Raw genomic sequence first — 16,582 nt, 5'->3', positions numbered from 1 at the left:
GGTTGGGGAAAGGAGAGAAATACAACTCTAAACATACTAGATCTACAGAAAATGACTTCATTTTAACATTTAAATTTATCGTTCCCCATTTCCCCTCTCCATTATTTTCTGTCCTACATTCATTCCTTATTCAGTCTTAACTAATCTATTTTAAGTATAGCAGTGTAATCAGCAGTAATGTGACCGGACTGCACTATACTTATTTTCCATTTATTTTCATAGAAACATTTTGGCAGTCAGTCTAGCTCATGGTGTTCTTTGGAGATTTAATCATACAGAAAACCAGGTACGATAGAATATACACTACTTTTATATACAAACTTGAGTCCTGAGAGCAAAACAGAAAGGTTAAAAGAGGGGGGTAACTTCTCATTAAGGCTGGAAGAAATTTGAGAAACTTAAATGAGGAGATTCTGCAAACCCTGACTGCATTTTAACCAATCTTGAAGAGCTAGCTTAAGAATGTCTTGTTCAACCATTCATGACCGATGGTGACCTCACAATCAGGTTATATTTGAACTTCATCTTCTGCTTTAATTTCACGGCATGTACCACTCAGATGTGTTCCTGACGATTCCCCACGTGACGACCGTGGGGTCACAGCAGGGGTCTTTGTAGTCAGCAGGAAAAGAGATGGAGAAAAGCTGGGAGTCATGGCTTCAGGCAGAGAACTGAGATGGTAGGGAAGGGGGGAGTGTGGGTATTTGTGAAGCACTTGCCCCGGGGTTCTGGCTGGCATTCTTGGTGGAACTGCTTTAAGCCCGGGCTGGGCTACTGCAGTAATCAAAGGTGGTGGGAAAACCAAAGACTTCTCTTTAGGAATGCCAGACGTCTGTAAATGTTGGTCCTTTAGTTTTGCAATATCGTTAAATACCGAGGCGAGAGGTTGGAACTTGGGTTCCCAACTGAGGAGATAATCCCAGTGGTAGTTGCCTCTCACATCGTGATTAGAGGTTCTCTGGGGGGAAAGAGCCACACACCTTGCTTCCTGATCCCCTGAAATAAAGACGGACTCTCTCCTGACATCAGCCTGGATGCTCTCTTTTACCTCTCTCTTCTTTAGTGTCTGGGGTAACACATTATTTTGAACATAGGTTGTGCCACAGCCTTCTCGATCTTCTTCCCCAAATGCATGGCTGGTTTCTGCTGTTTCAGCAGTGACCACCACATCGGTTTCTCCAGACAAGCAGGAGAGCTGGTCCGAGTCCCTTGGGATTCCAGAGTCTGGGACCCTGGACTCCCGGTCACTCAGAGCTGAGCCAGCGTCCTTTCTGTAAGGATGCTCGTTTATCCTCTGGATTTCCTTATCTTCTGCAGTTTCTCCTTCCACAGAGCAGTGGCCACTGGAGTTTGAGTGCCTGTACAAATTCACAATGTCCTTCTCCATGAGACTTATTAAGCTCAACCACTCAGGCAGGGAGTCCGCGGGCACCACCGCGTTATTGTCCTCGTTAGTCTTCTGGAAGGGCTTGAGCATGCTGCCCTCTGTGGTCAGTCTCAAACTGATATCTAAGGTGGATGATGTTTTCTTGTCTTTGTAATTGTTGGCTGCGTCTTTTTGTTTATGTCTTAAAATCAGTACAATTAGAATGAAGATGAGTGTCAGAAACACTAAAAAGGAGACCGTGAGGCTGATTGAAAAGCCGCTGCCAGATACTCCTGAGTATTGTCCTTCTGAGAAAGAAGACACATTCACAAAAACAGTGCAGAATGTAAACTTGGAGTCCGGTTTGGGGCTACGAGCGATGATTTTCATTTCAATGGTGTCTTGTTCACGGAACCTACTTCTTATTAGGGGAAGTGCTCTAGTCAAATAGATGTTTCCGTTCGTTTTATTCACTAAAAAGAAAGGAGATGGAACGTCCAAAGAGTACAGAACAACTCCATCAATACCCGCGTCTGCATCCGATGCTTCCACTCTGCCGATCAGCTGTCTCACTTTATTCTTCTCTGGAAGGTTGAAAAAATACTCCTCTTGAGTAAACATGGGTTCAAACTCATCTATCCCTTCAATATCCAGCCAAACCGTTAAAGTGGCTGTTGAGTCACCTTTGTCTTTTGCCTGCACTGTGAGGCAGTATTTATTGTCATTTTCATAGTCAAGGACTTGCTGAGTGTGAATATCCCCTGTTAAAGGGTCAATGAGGAAGGGGTCATGATCACGAGGCATCCCGTGAGTGACCGAACAGGGCGACAACACAGAATAGGTCAGTTCTCCATAAGGACCTGCGTCAAAATCCAGAGCATTTACGGAACATATGGTGGAGAAAACAGGCACATTTTCAGGAACAACACAATTTAAGCTCGAGAACATAAACTGAGGTGCATGATCATTATCATCCAGGACATTGATAAGCACAACTGCAAACGAAAAATGCTTCTTTTCTTCATCTGAAGCTTGAACGGTTAAAGTGAATTTTGTCGTTTCTTCATAATCCAGAAGTTTAATCAAATAAAGAACTCCAGTTTTTTCTTCCAAGTGAAAATGCCCCTCTTCATTTCCAGAGACGATGTGGTAGATGATTTCTGCATGTGAACCCACATCACGGTCATGTGCAGAGACCACAGTGATGTGACTCCCCAGAGGGGTACTTTCCTTGACGTGGGCGTGATATTTCAGACTGTTGAATTTAGGAGGATTATCATTGACATCCAGTACTTCTATTGCTACAGTGGCTGTGGAGCTCAATGGAGGGAAGCCGTGGTCAGATGCCAGAATGACAAGCTTGTGACCGTTAGCTGCTTCTCTATCCAGACTGTGAAGCAACACCAGGTAACCAACTTGCTTATAAGGATATTCTGAATGAATGAAACTAGTTTCCACATGGAAATTGTTCTGTGAATTACCACTGATGATGGAATAATCAACATGTGTGTTTTCACGGGTCCAGTCATGGTCAATGGTTGAAAATGTGACAAGCGTGCCTCCAATTTGAGCATCTTCCCTCAAGCTGAGATTATAATATTCTATCGCAAACTCAGGAGCATAATTGTTCATATCTTGTATTTCTATCTCTACTAAGGTGAGAGCCCTCAGGTCAGGAATTCCACCATCACTGGCTTCAACAAGAAACTGAACTGTTGATTTTTTGTCCAGCAGTAATACAGGATTGATAGTAAATATTGTGCCTGAAAAACAAGACATAGCATTTTAATGCTGTGAAATTAAATTTTCAGGATCCAGTTGTCAGCAAACATTTACTAATAGGTTTAGTTATTTGCTAGATTTGTTATTTAAGTTACAACCAAGAGTAAATCCAAATAGAAATTTCAGATTTTTTATATTTATGCTTTTGTAACACTTAAGATCCAGAAGTAATACTCCTGGCATTCACTCTAGTAAATATATGAACCACTTGAAGATGACTTTGCCAAAATGTCTTTTAACTTTATTTTTGTATAATAAGCTGCCCCATTATCTTTTTTTTTAAGAAAATGTATTCTTATTTGAAAAATCTGTATCCCATTCTACTATCCATAGACACATGTATAGAGACATTCTAGTATAAAGATATTGATTCTGGAAATACTGGTTGACATTCACTCTAGTCAAATGAAGGTAGTATATATAATAATGCCGAGTTACAACTATTGATAATTTATGGAGGTGTTTTTCCTAAAGCTCTTTATTAATTCAGCACGTGGATTTCCCTTAAATGAAATACATTTAATACATTTTATTATTTTTAATATAGAAATATGTAATTAGAGTCTCACCATGAACTAAATTGATCTGATAGCATTTAATGTTTTTTAAAGATTTATTTTCAGAGAGAGAGGGAGAAAGGGAGGGGGGAGGGGCAGAAGGGGAGAGAATCTCAAGCAGACTCCACACTGAGCAGAGAGCCCAATGTGGGCTCGATCTCATGACCCTGAGACTGTGACCTGAGCTGAAATCAAGAGTTGGACTCTTAACTGACTGCACCATCCAGGTACCCCTATTTAATGTCTTAAAAACATTCTAATCAATATCTCATTGCAAAGCTCGTTGATAACGCATGTCAAGCAAAGTGTTGCTAGGATTAGGGGCTCAGAGGGACCACCTCACACACTGTGATGTGCTGTGGCCAGGACAGCAGTTGATATCATCTGAGCACTGTGCATCTCCAACCCCCGGCCCCCCCCAGAGAGCCAAACTTCTGACATGTTTATATCCATACAGTAGCATTCACCCACAGGCTATGTGGCAACATGACCTACTTCTCCCTTTTGTAACACACCATGGGCCTCATACCAGTATTTTGTGATTAAATTCTTCCTTGGGGCAATCCTGAGGTTAATTTTTTTTTTTTTATTATTGAGATATAATTAGTATATAACATTGTGTTGGTTTCAGGTGTACAATCTAATGACTTGATATCTGTATATATTGCAAAGTGATCCCCACAGTAAGCCTACTTACCATCTGTCATCCGGAGGTTCATTTTTAAATCAGCTCTCGCTAATGAAATAATGCAATGGCATGTAGAAATGGGGAACACATGGTGTAACACGTCCCAGGCCCTGTTCTTTTCCAGAGTGTGATCTGCTAGGGACAGTGCTTTGCTAATCATAATATCATATCAAATTTAACTTTTACTATCTACGCATTGTTATGCTTTCTCTATACAATTCTTAACTGTTTTAATCTGAAATCACTTGCCTGAATGCATTTCATGACCACAAATGACTTGCTGTCTGATAAAAATATAAAGAGCTTTGGAAGGCATCAAATAAACTGGAATACCACAATGATTGTTCTCAGTAGAGATGCTCGAATAATTTTCCTTGTTCAGTTTTTTGTCCTTATTGAATGTATTATGCTATTACTGAACTTAATGTACTTGGCGTGGAAGAAAAGCTTCCACACTCTCATAACACGAAGTCCTCAGTACTAAATGGATCCCTTCGCTTTCATTTTAATGCTTGTTGAGGCCTGGGATAATTACTTAAATTGTCCTTGGTTGGACTGATGAGCTGGGTGTTTACTACATTGGGGTCTCTGAAGTTCTGCACATTTGCCAGCATGTAATCAATTCCTTTTGCTTTCCAGCCATTGAGATGTTGGAGAAGAGAAATAACACCAGGATTTGCTACCACAACATTTGATGTGAAGAGAAATAAGAAGGGTGGCATCTATAATACCAGGGGGGTGAGGTGGAAACATTTTAGGAGCATTTGGAAAAGATTATTTCAGGCTTCTACACTGTAACTCAAACCTATGAACGCTAAAGCCACAATAAATAACTCACCATTCATTGGATCGATTGAAAATTCCTTAGAAGAGGAAAGGATTCTGTAAGAAATGTTCTCATTGCTTTCTAGGTCCGTGGCTGCCACGGTCAGCACTGAGTACCCCACAGGCACCGATTCAGGAACAGTGACCTGAAGGAAAAAGAGAGAAATGAGCCTTGTACTTACAGGCTGGAGATATTTTCATGAACAGGGCCAGAAAGTAAAATCATTGCATCCATTTTGCTTATGGAAAACACACATAGTAATCTATAGAGTTAATATATTAAGAACATTATTTTGTAGTCCCAGAATTCAGAAAAACAAAATTTAAAAATTTCATTTAGTTTTGATTGCTTCTTATGAAAAAAAGAAGTCCTTCTAAATGATTTCTGCTTGGTAGAGGATAGTTAATAAAACCACTACTGTAGTATTACATACAGAAGATCATTATTTAGGTTAGCTTCCCTTCTGTGTTTATGTTTAAACCATGCATTTGCTACATTCAGAAGTCCTGAAGCCCATTTCCAAGTGCTTAGTTGAATGCTATTATTGTCCTTACTTCTATAAACATACACTAAGCTCTAAAAAAATAAAATTTCCACTTCACAGTTTTGTTCATGACTTGTTTCTGCAAAATGTTCATCAGTGTATTCCAAAAATATCCCTAGGAAAGAAAGAGTTTTCCCAAATTAAGTGCCGATAATCCAAACCACCGTATTGTTTGGTACCTCCGCAAATACTAGGCCCGTTCTGATTGTTATGAACAACCGGACTCCAATCCCTACAAACTAAAAAAAGAAAAAAAGGATGCTATACATCCGTAAGAAACAGTTGGATGAGCTCCTTAATTCCGTGTGTACATACCATAGCTTCCAGGATATTGAATATACAACCCTCAGGATCAACTAAGGCACTAAAACCTGTGGATACTGTCTGCCTAAATCAGTTTGTCAACACTGGTAAGCTTACATCATTCCCTTTTCTTTTCCACTTTGGCTCTGTTTTCAGCATCTCCTTACATTATTTACCTGGTAAGAATCTTGAGAAAATACAGGTGGGTTATCATTGACATCCACCACACGGACAATGAGCATTCCCTCTGTTTCATGCACAGTATCCGAAATTTGGATGAACAGCTCATATTCGGTAGCTTCTTCAAAATCCAGTGTTTTCACGAGCACCACTGCTCCAGTATTCTGATCAATAGCAAACTTGATTCCAGGATTACTCTCTTTGGCGAAATTGAAGATGAAAGCTGGATTCAAATCCACATCATGAACTGATATCTGAGTCACAACTATACCAGGCGAAGAATCTGCAATAGTCATGAACAATGTCAGCCTCCATTAAAATTCATCCTTTGAAATACTTTTCTTTGATAGTTCAATCCAAACATTTTAACTTTAAGTCCAACATGATTTGCTGTTTCTTGGCATGATTTCCCATACAAAGCTCATTACGAGCCGAACAAAAACTCTGAAGAATTTATGAGCCCAATAAAGTGAAAATTTACCGCTGAGTAGGGAATTGAGGAGGTAGAGTAAATTCGATTTTTATATGGCATTTTTTTATCATATGCGTGCAACACAATTCCGGGACCAAGAAACATTCTCAGCCACATATTTGTCTTATGTAGTTTCTGTATTAAAATCATATATTCATGGGTGATATGGGTGGGAAGAAAGTTCTTACTCAAAACAGTAATACAAAGCATACGATTTTGAAACGTAAGCAAAATTTAAATGACACTGCATCTGTTCTTTAGTCTAAACTTCATAAAAGGGACCTCGTTTTTAAGCTTACAAGTACGGTACAGGTAGAAAGAAGATGCCAAGATACTCAGAATAGTTCCCCTATATATGAGACTCATGTAATTTTCGTATTTCAGGCTTGAACATTCTGGGTGTGCAGCAACCACTCCTTACCCTATTCAGTATATGCTTTGATTTTTGCCATTTGTTCTGGTGACGTGTTTATCATGGGCACATTGCTGCATTTTGATGCTAATGAACATGCTTCAGAATAGTACCTTCAGTAAAAACAAATGGAAGTATATCAAATAGGTGAGAGGCAGAACTGGAGAATTTTTTCTTTGTAGAATATTTTAGAGTGTTTGTAGGTATCCCTATACATCTACAGATATATCCCTCTGTGAGTGGTAATTTGTTTGGAAACTGAACATCCTAAAATGTTAGTAACATCTTAGGAGTCAGGTGGATACTAAGAGTGAAAGGAGAGAGGCAAGAGAGGGGCCAGCACTTTTTGCAATTTCAATGATAGAGTTGGGTTGGATTTACCAGTCCAGCTGCTGACCGTGGACAAACTTTGAGATTGCAGACTATGGAGTCATAGAACCCAGGGACCCAAACAATTGGGATTAATTAGCATATCATGTAAAATTTTGTATTTTCTACCTCTACCATTATTGTGGGTAAAATTTTTCTTGCAATGCTGACGGTGAGTTTGCACTAAAGGAAAGTGATGACTCTGTGCAATGAGCATCCCATCACTTATCACTTGCCATTTGTATACTGCAAAGCCTGACAAAATTTCAGTCTAAGGACATTGCTTCTTCTCAGAGGAGCTCGAGAATGACCATCATAGTCAACAAAGTGTGCTTCTTCATGGAGTAGATTTTGGTTTTGAGAAATATGGACACGCACAAAAGCAGCTGTGTGGAATGGCAGGTTGAGCCTGGGGACTTAAAGGCAAATCCCAGCCTCAACATCTAACGTCTTTGACATTTGATATTTAACTTCAGGCCATCCATTTTCTATTCTGTAAAATGAAGACAGAAGCTGTCCACGTTGCACGGTTCCTGAGGATTAGCACTCATACTGATTAGAATGCCTGGCTGGTAGATGATATTACACAAGTGAAAACCATGATTCCAAATCGTCACACTTACTTTCTGCAATTTCCACTGCTTCAGAAGGGAGAAAAGCCGGGGCATTGTCATTTATATCAGTCACCTGTATCTTGATGACACTTGTACCAGAAAGCCTGGGCATCCCTTTATCTGTGGCTTGCACAATCAAGCTGGTTTGGAAAAGAATCAAGAAATGTAATCCATTATCCAGAGAACTAGAAAAACAACATAACTATCAAATATCCCATCGAAAACTTAAAAAATGAGCTGACTAGCTACTTTTATTTTCCCCCTAGCTTTTTCTAAACAGCCTCATTTAAAAATTTATTTCATCAGAATGGTAGCCTGGGGGTGCCTGGGTGGCTCAGTCAGTTAAGCGGCTGCCTTCGGCTCAGGTCATGATCCCAGGGTCCTGGGATCGAGCCCTGTGTTGAACTCCCTGCTCAACAGGGAGTCTGCTTCTCCCTCTGCTCCTCACCCCTGGCTTGTGTGTGCACTCTCTCTCTCAAATAAATAAATAAAATCTTAAAAAAAAAAAAAAGAATGGTAGCCTGGAATTTATTTATTTTTGACTGGTTTAGAGCATCAAATCCAGCAAGTGACCAGGGATCACGTGGCATTTACAAATGAGCCTTTTCTGGAGACAGACTGTAGAATTCAGTCCTTTCCTACCAAGGACAACCTAAAAAGTACAAACATCAATACATGTTCTTTGGGTAAGTAGACACCCTCCACCCTACCATGCATGGCCTGGATATTACTACATATTTCCATTTTACTGTACCACAAAGATAGAGCCACTAAGAGATTGCTTTGTACTGATATTTTTTTAAATCCAGATTCAAAATCAATAGCAACTGTAGAATTAAGAGAGGATGCTGCATGATTAATACAGGTACAAAAATGCATGATTGGCTAGAACTACAGAGTAGGGGGGAAAGTCTATGATCCGAAAGAATTTATATGCAGTGATTTCATCTCTCTTAGATGATGGTACAACTTATCTCCAGCAACTAAATTCAAAACCTTCTTTGTGCCTTCAACTTCTCCATTTCTGTCACCAATCTTCCAAAACCCTACTCATTGTGAGTCTTACAGATTTTACCTTCTCAATATCACTTGGATCAGTGTTCCCAACCGTTTCAGTCCTGCCTTCAGAGCCTCAGGTAGGCTGACCAGCCTTCTTGCTTTGCCCGGGACTGAAGGGTTTCTTGGGACATGGGACTTCCGGGTTTTTGTTTTTGTTTTTTAAAAAAACCAGGACAGTCCCCAGCAAACCAGGACAAGCTGGTCTCTGTAGCCTCATCCCCTCATCATCTTGACCTGGAATGTTCCATCTTCATTGTAGCCTTTCCCATCTGGAGTACTTGTTTGTCCACCAATCTCCCTACTGCAAGTCTCATCTGCCCCTGTCGATCCCCCACACTGCCACTCAACTGCTCCATCCAACATCCTGAATTGAAAACCTGACTTCCCTATTGAAAACTTTTCCTTGGCTCTTCATGTCTACAAGAGGTAGTCCAGGCCTTAAGTACATACACATGACCTCCAATGTCTTGGCTTCTGCCTGGAATTACTGTCCCTATACTACCCTCTTGATCTTCCAAGGCTCACATCTCTGGGAAGCTCTCCCTGACTTCCGGTCTGATTCGGATGCCCCTTTCTCAATCCCACAGCACCCTGTACATTCTTCTGACACAGCAGTCATCACCCTTTGTTCTTACTGACTGATTATCTGCCTCTCCTGTTTATTGAGAGCAGGTGAGCTCTGTATCTTAGTTGATTTTTAAAAAAATGTATGTTGAGGGCTGGTTTCTCAAGATTTGTCTAAGATTATGAATGTACTGTATGACAGAGCCAGGATTCAAGCCCAGGTGTTGGCTAACTGGAAAGCCTGTGTCTACTGTCTGAGCTCCACTATATATTTTCAACAAGGATATGTATTATTGTGCATCTATCATGCCCTAATGTATAACCATTAGCTTTTCGCTCTGCTCTAAACACTACGAATTCCAAGAGGGTAGTTGAGGAATGATGCAAGTTGCCCATCAGAAGATAATCTTTACCTCAAAATTGGTGTTAGTCTTGGCATGTGGTTGATACTACCTTTTAAGAAACTGAGTCTTGGAAGTTGACACATTTCCACTTTCTTTATCCTTAGCTTACCTGATGAGTGGTCTATCTTTCCAATCTTACATTTTAAAATGATGTAAAATAAGCATCAACTCTTTCTTGGCTCAAATCCCACTTTATAGCAAATAATCCCTGTTTATCTACTGTTCATGGAGCACACAGGCTGCCTTCTATGCTATCAGAGCTGGGACATCAGTAAAACAACTACTTGAATTTCACACTTCTGGAGCTTAAGACTCATTCCATGTGGAAAGTTTGTTTTGTTAGCATGAACATAAGTCAGGTACATATGGAAATATTTTACTAAAAATAAACAAATCATAATGTTCTCTGCCTCTGTGGCCTGCCCTTCCCCAGTGTCACACTAAAAGCTCAGTCAAGACATCAAATTTATGGCTCTGTCAATTCTTCGGCTATACCTGCAACCGCCCTGATTTTTACAACGTTACAGTGTCAGGGGTTCCATATAATGTCTAAGTCAACTTAAAAAACATGAGAATCTTTGATACGGAGTAAAATGTACAATTCAGTTTCAAAATAAAAAGACGAGTAAACAGTTCCTCAATAGCTTGAAGAACAGATGGAAAATTATGAAGGCAGATCCACCAAGATTCTACACATAACTTCTGTGAGACCTCAAGTTTTCTATGATGGCTCCTTGGCAGTCTTTGTAAAACTATTGGTTGTAACCAGTCCAACTGGCTCCAGGTTTCAGAACGGCTGCCCTGATTATTACATCAGCAGAGATTATAAATGAAACTGACCAGATTTAGAACCGGTCCGTTCTAACACAGAGCATATTTCTCCTATTCTACCAACCACAGGAAGCTTCTTTTATCACCTTAAGCTTTAGATGGGACCTTGACCAGGCAGTATCCTTTCTGATTGCTTTAACAAATACTGAAGGTGGAAGGGAATTTTTCAAAACTCCCTCTCCACAGTATCTTAAATGTCTACCCAGAATTCCATGTTCTTTCTGAAATTTTAAGTAAAACAAACATATCAGCCAACATCAGAAACACCAATGAAGAGAAGAGCTATGACATCTGGTTTAACTACACAAGTTTTATCTCTTCTTCCTCCTGAGATTCTATGATAATGATAGCAAAAGAATTTAAAATAAGGTATATGTCCATAAGGCTAACAGTAAAGTGGAGAAGATTTTGGTGGGTAGAGGTGGTGAGAAGTTCCAACAAATTTCTGGAAAATGCATGCAGATTTGGGAGTGGCTACAGATAAGTGGTTAACAGGAAACCACAGATTGAAATATATCTGGAGGGAGATAAGGATGAGTGGGGAACAGATTTGCCCCCACATAACCAATGACAGACACAAGACACGACAAGGGGTGGGGTGAGATATTGAGGTAAAAATAGCTTGATGATTATTTTAAACTCAAAACACAGAATAATCAAGTCCCCTTGCCCATTGCTCTTCACTCCCAGGCAAAAGAATGTCTGATTTTCATCTTCAGAGTAAATAATATTGAGGGTCTGCCCCTGGAGAAATATTGTCATTTGTATGTCATCCTGCAAAGTAGTCAACTTCCTCTCTGGTTCATCTGAAAGCGAAGTGTGCTGGTTGATAAGCTCTGCCAGTCCACTCAGAGATTCTGAGGACTTTGCTCTTGCCTTACTCAGAAGCGAGGATGGTTAGTTACTTACAGAAAGTCTCCAACATGAAAAAGAGTGTAGAACAGATGAGGAGAAGAAATAAACCTGAAAGAAACAGAGATCTTGAAAAAACAGTTCTAATTAATGTCTTTGGGGAGCTATCAGAAGGCAATGCAGGCATGAAACAAGAACAAGATGCTATGGAAAAGCAGAAAGATCAAGAAAGAGCTTGTGGAAATAAGAAATATGTATATAAAATCTCCTTAAACTCCTTAAAATAAGGAACACTTCTAGTGGATTCTAATCCAAACACATTGTGAAACCCTTTTCTTTTATGGAGTCCAACCTCTCCCTGTGGTTTCCATGACCATCTTTTCCAGATTCTGTTCCTTTTCTTCCCTGAATCTATTCTGCTGGCTTCTATTTGTCTGCCTGATCCTCAAGTAGTGATAATCCCCCAAATTCTCATCTTGCGGACTTTCCCTAGGTAATTCCATTTTACATATTTTCCCTGGATGAATCTGAAATCTAAATCTTGGATGAAGACCTCTTTCCCAGGCTCCAGATCAGTATTTTAATCGCCTAAGGAATGTCTGAACTTTTGTTCTTGAACTAGCCCTTGAAACTCAAAATGCCCAGAAAAAATCCCAATCCCAATCCCCATTCCAACACCAATTCCAATTCCTGCTTTTCCTATGAAGAAATTTCAGAATCAATTTCTATCTCTTTCCTTGTTGAAGAAATTCAACTGTTGACCATGTTCCTATGGATTCCATACCTGAATCAATTAGTAAGTATGTTCCCTCCTACCATCCCCACTGCTTTATCCTCATTAGCAGATCTTTCACAGCCATTGTCTAGCTTAACTAATCTGTCTGATGCTGGTCCTCTGTCTTGCAATGTATCTGTAACCAGATGTCTTTTAAAAATAAAGATCTGACCATGCACTGACTTGCTTAGACTTTTATATGCCCTACTGAATCAAGCACAATTTCCATTATATGGGATATGAAGTCCCTCAAAACTTGCCTGAGATCTACCAGCCTTTTTTTTAAATTTTGTTTTGTTTTTCAGATCATTGTAAGTTTGTTTCTAATTTTACTAAGGTATAATTGACGTACACCACTGTGTAAATTTAAGGTGTATAACATAATGATTTGATATCCATCATTTCATACAGATACAAAAAAAGAGAAATGATTTTTTTCTTGTGATGAAATCTCTTGAAACTACTCTTTTTAAAAGATTTTATTTATTTATTTGAGGAAGAGAGAGAGAGCATGAGCAGGGAGGGCAGAGCGAGAGGGAGAAGCAGGCTTCTCACTGAGCAGGGAACCCGATGTGGGGTTAGATCCCAGGACCCTGGGATCATGACCTGAGCCGAAGGCAGATGCCTAACTGACTGAGCCACCCAGGCACCCCTTAAAACTTCTCTCTTATCAACTCTCAACTATACCACACAGCAGTGTTAACGATGTCATCGTGTTGTAGATCACATCCCCAGTATTTATCTTGTAACTGAAACTTTGTACTTCTGGCCACATTCCTCCTATTCCTTCACATCCCAACCTCTTTTTCATTACCCCACACGCAGGTGCTTCTCAGGTGCACTGGACCACTTGTTACTTCCAAACATACCTTATAAACACTTGTGCATATCCATGACTTTCCTGCTTTTGGCCTGAAAGTCTTTTATTCTTTTCATGGAGAGTCAACAGAATGGGGTTGCAATCCCAGCTCTACTATTTATGAGTCACGTATTTTGGAAAAGATAATGAACATCTCAGCCAACTTCCTACCTTGTAAACAATACTTGTTTCTCAGTATTTCTCTCATGGTCATAATGAGCTCTCAGTGGAGAGTATGAGTTTAGCGTTGCTCTTGGCAGTAACTGCTCTTCGAACTTGAATATTTATGCTACAGAAATTGAATATTTAAACCTTTAAATTAATTCTTATTTACCTGAAGTTTTTCTTCCCTGTTTCATGTTTTGTAAAGACAGGTATGCACTTTGCAGATGCATTCGCATGATACAATAGAAAGCCCTACTAGGACCTCTCACGTGGGCAAGAATCCCATCAGTTCTACCATTTACTAGCTGTGTATTCTTGGCAAACAACTGTATTCTCTGAACTTTAATTTCCTCTCTCTGTAAATCTTAATCTGTTATGAGAATTCGACATATAAAGCAGCTCTATAAATGGCAACTATTGTGATTATTAATATGCCGCCTGCCATGGGTTATAATGGCGCTTGATTTTTGAGTTCCCTAAAAACAAGAACACTTGCATGTGTCTTTACATCCCCAGCCTCACGCTTAGTAAATAGTTTTTACAATTCAGAAATGCCAGTCAGATAGAACTTAAGGTCTATTTTAGAGTTGGTCATCACCTCTCCACTGAGTTTTCTTACATGTGGCCTTAAAATGAGGCCTAAAGATTACTTAATTTTTATTTATAGTATAGGACCATAATCAGAACTGAGAATATCTTTTCCTCCCTCATTTTATGTTGTAAAACAGAGGGTTATAATTGGGAATATTTTCTTCAATTGGACAAAATAGCAACTTCAAAAGTAAAGTTAAAAGCAGAACAATACCATTTCCAAAGCATCCACTAAGGATGTAGCAGGCTAGGGGACAAGCATCCTGAATTTCCCGCTCCTTGAAATATCAGGGAAAGCCCTAAAGAAGAAGAGAAGCCACAAGGGAGAAGAGGAAGGGGAGAACCTGAATAGGCGGGAGGTTTAAAATATTTCCTCGCCTTGGTGATAGTGGAGACTGTGAGTGTGTGTGTGTGTATGTGTGTGTGTGGTTGTCTCTGTCTCTCTCTGTGGCCGTGTGTGTTTAGTTAAAATTCTCTCCACTCCTGCTTTTCTTCTTCATGGGGAATTGGAGAGGGGCACTTTTCAATATTGGGACCAATTGAGATGTTCGGAACATTGAAACAATGACGCAAATAGGAAAAAGCTTAAAGGAGTCCGGTTTAATTACTAATTAGGCTCCATTGAGTAAGAACAGTAGGACAGAAAGTCATTCCAACCCGGAAGTGCTTAGTTCCTGGAACACAGCAGACCTTCGATAATCTCTGAATTTGTAATCACTCAGGTGCCACTAGGCTGAGACCGACCTGTAGTCATCTACAGAGAGAGAAAAATGGCTTTATGCTTAAGATGGCTGTAGAAACCATGTAGCCGCAATGGGTTTTAACATATTTAGACAGCCGGTTTTAATATGTTTATACAATAAGCATCATAACAATTAATTACATTAAAATATTACTGAAAAAAATCCTACTCGTTAATACAGGGTAAGGTCTTAAACTTTTAAAATGCTCTTGAAGTAATATTTTGAAATATATTAAACAAAAAAGAATGAAACAATCAACATTTTAGAGCCGGAAAGATTTTCAGAGGTCAATTAATCCAGTCCAGTTAATTAATAACAGATCCATTGTAATCGGCTCTTGCCGCTCAGCCACATGCATCTACTGCCCTTTCCTCATTAAACGTGAAAGCAGTCTGGCCTAAAAGAACACCTGCACGCAGGTCTCTCATCTGCCTGCTTCTTCCCCATGTAGAAGATGGGCTCTGTAGCTTGCACAGTGGAAACAGGGTGAGTCAACATCAGAATACTTGGGCCTGAGCCTCTGCTGGATCACTGACTGGCTCCGTGGCCCCGCAAGCCACCGTGTGTTGGTTTCAGAGTGGATGAGAGAACACCTAACTCGGCTTCCTTGGGGGGCGCCCGGAAGGATTAAAGGAAGCACTGTATGTGCAAGGCCTTTTGGAAGAACATACGAAAATATGACACGAATATACTAAAATGCATACTGAGAAAGCCAAGCCTCTGACCCCAGTTTCCCCCATGACCGCTTCTCCAGAGATAGACAAGGTTAAGTTTCTTAGGTTTTCTTCCTGAAGGTGTCCCAATATACGGGTGCGCCTTGACTCCAATAGGCCTATAGAATAAACCTTTGTTATTTCCCCCACTTACCCATATAGCTAGGGCTCTCTCTTCAGTGGCACTCACAGAGAAACCACCTTCTCTTGTCAAAGGGTAGAATTCCATGGAAGGCTAGGCTACCAATGTTTGAGGCAATCTCCACTCCCGGACATTTTTGGTTCCTTAGAGTCTTTTCCTTTTTCTTTTATAGACCGTGATGCCATAAATATATCTGTATGTATAGCTAGACTTTTGTAGCCCTGACTTTTTAAAATAACCAGAAGACCTGCAACACTGCTATTCTCTCTTTTATAGAATCCTGCATAGTTCTGTACACCTTAAACTCTAGACAAAATATATTTCATGTTGAACATGTACTTCATCAGATCATTTCTATTAGAACACAGTACTGCAACAAGGACCTGATGACAGGGTTGTACTTTCGTCCATGAAACTGAGTAAAGAATTAAAAAGAGAGGTGTCACTCAGTCTTCACTATTTTTAAAAACAAGAACCAAAAACAGTTGCAGAGTGCTCTATCAGTCAGTAATCATTTCACAAATACTGTCATTTTTATTTATTTATTTATTTATTTATTTATTTATTTTTTATTTTTTATTTTTTAAAGATTTTATTTATTTATTTGACAGAGAGAGACACAGCGAGAGAGGGAACACAAGCAGGGGTGCTGGGAGAGGGAGAAGCAGGCTTCCCGCGGAGCAGGGAGCCCGATGTGAGGCTCGATTCCAGGACCCTGGGATCATGACCTGAGCTGAAGGCAGACACTAAATGACTGAGCCATCCAGGCGC

General features: G+C 39.9%; 1 protein-coding gene across 1 annotated transcript in view; it reads right to left on the bottom strand.

Annotated features, from left to right (window-relative positions):
• Nucleotides 1-240: 240 nt before the first annotated feature.
• DCHS2 (dachsous cadherin-related 2) overlaps nt 241-16,582 on the bottom strand; it is a 253,461-nt gene continuing 237,119 nt past the window's right edge. The window contains exons 18-21 of the mRNA XM_035023252.1: nt 8,123-8,253; nt 6,243-6,529; nt 5,232-5,364; nt 241-3,129 (exon numbers count right to left, since the gene is read on the bottom strand). Of these exons, the coding sequence (XP_034879143.1) occupies nt 509-3,129; nt 5,232-5,364; nt 6,243-6,529; nt 8,123-8,253 (3,172 nt within the window). The 3' untranslated portion in view covers nt 241-508. The remainder of the gene's footprint in view (nt 3,130-5,231; nt 5,365-6,242; nt 6,530-8,122; nt 8,254-16,582) is intronic.

This window comes from Mirounga leonina, unplaced genomic scaffold (assembly GCF_011800145.1).
Source record: "Mirounga leonina isolate KUSES-001 unplaced genomic scaffold, KU_Mleo_1.0 Mir_176, whole genome shotgun sequence".
NCBI classification, from domain to species: domain Eukaryota; kingdom Metazoa; phylum Chordata; class Mammalia; order Carnivora; family Phocidae; genus Mirounga; species Mirounga leonina.
This window is presented reverse-complemented; position numbering and strand designations above follow the sequence as displayed.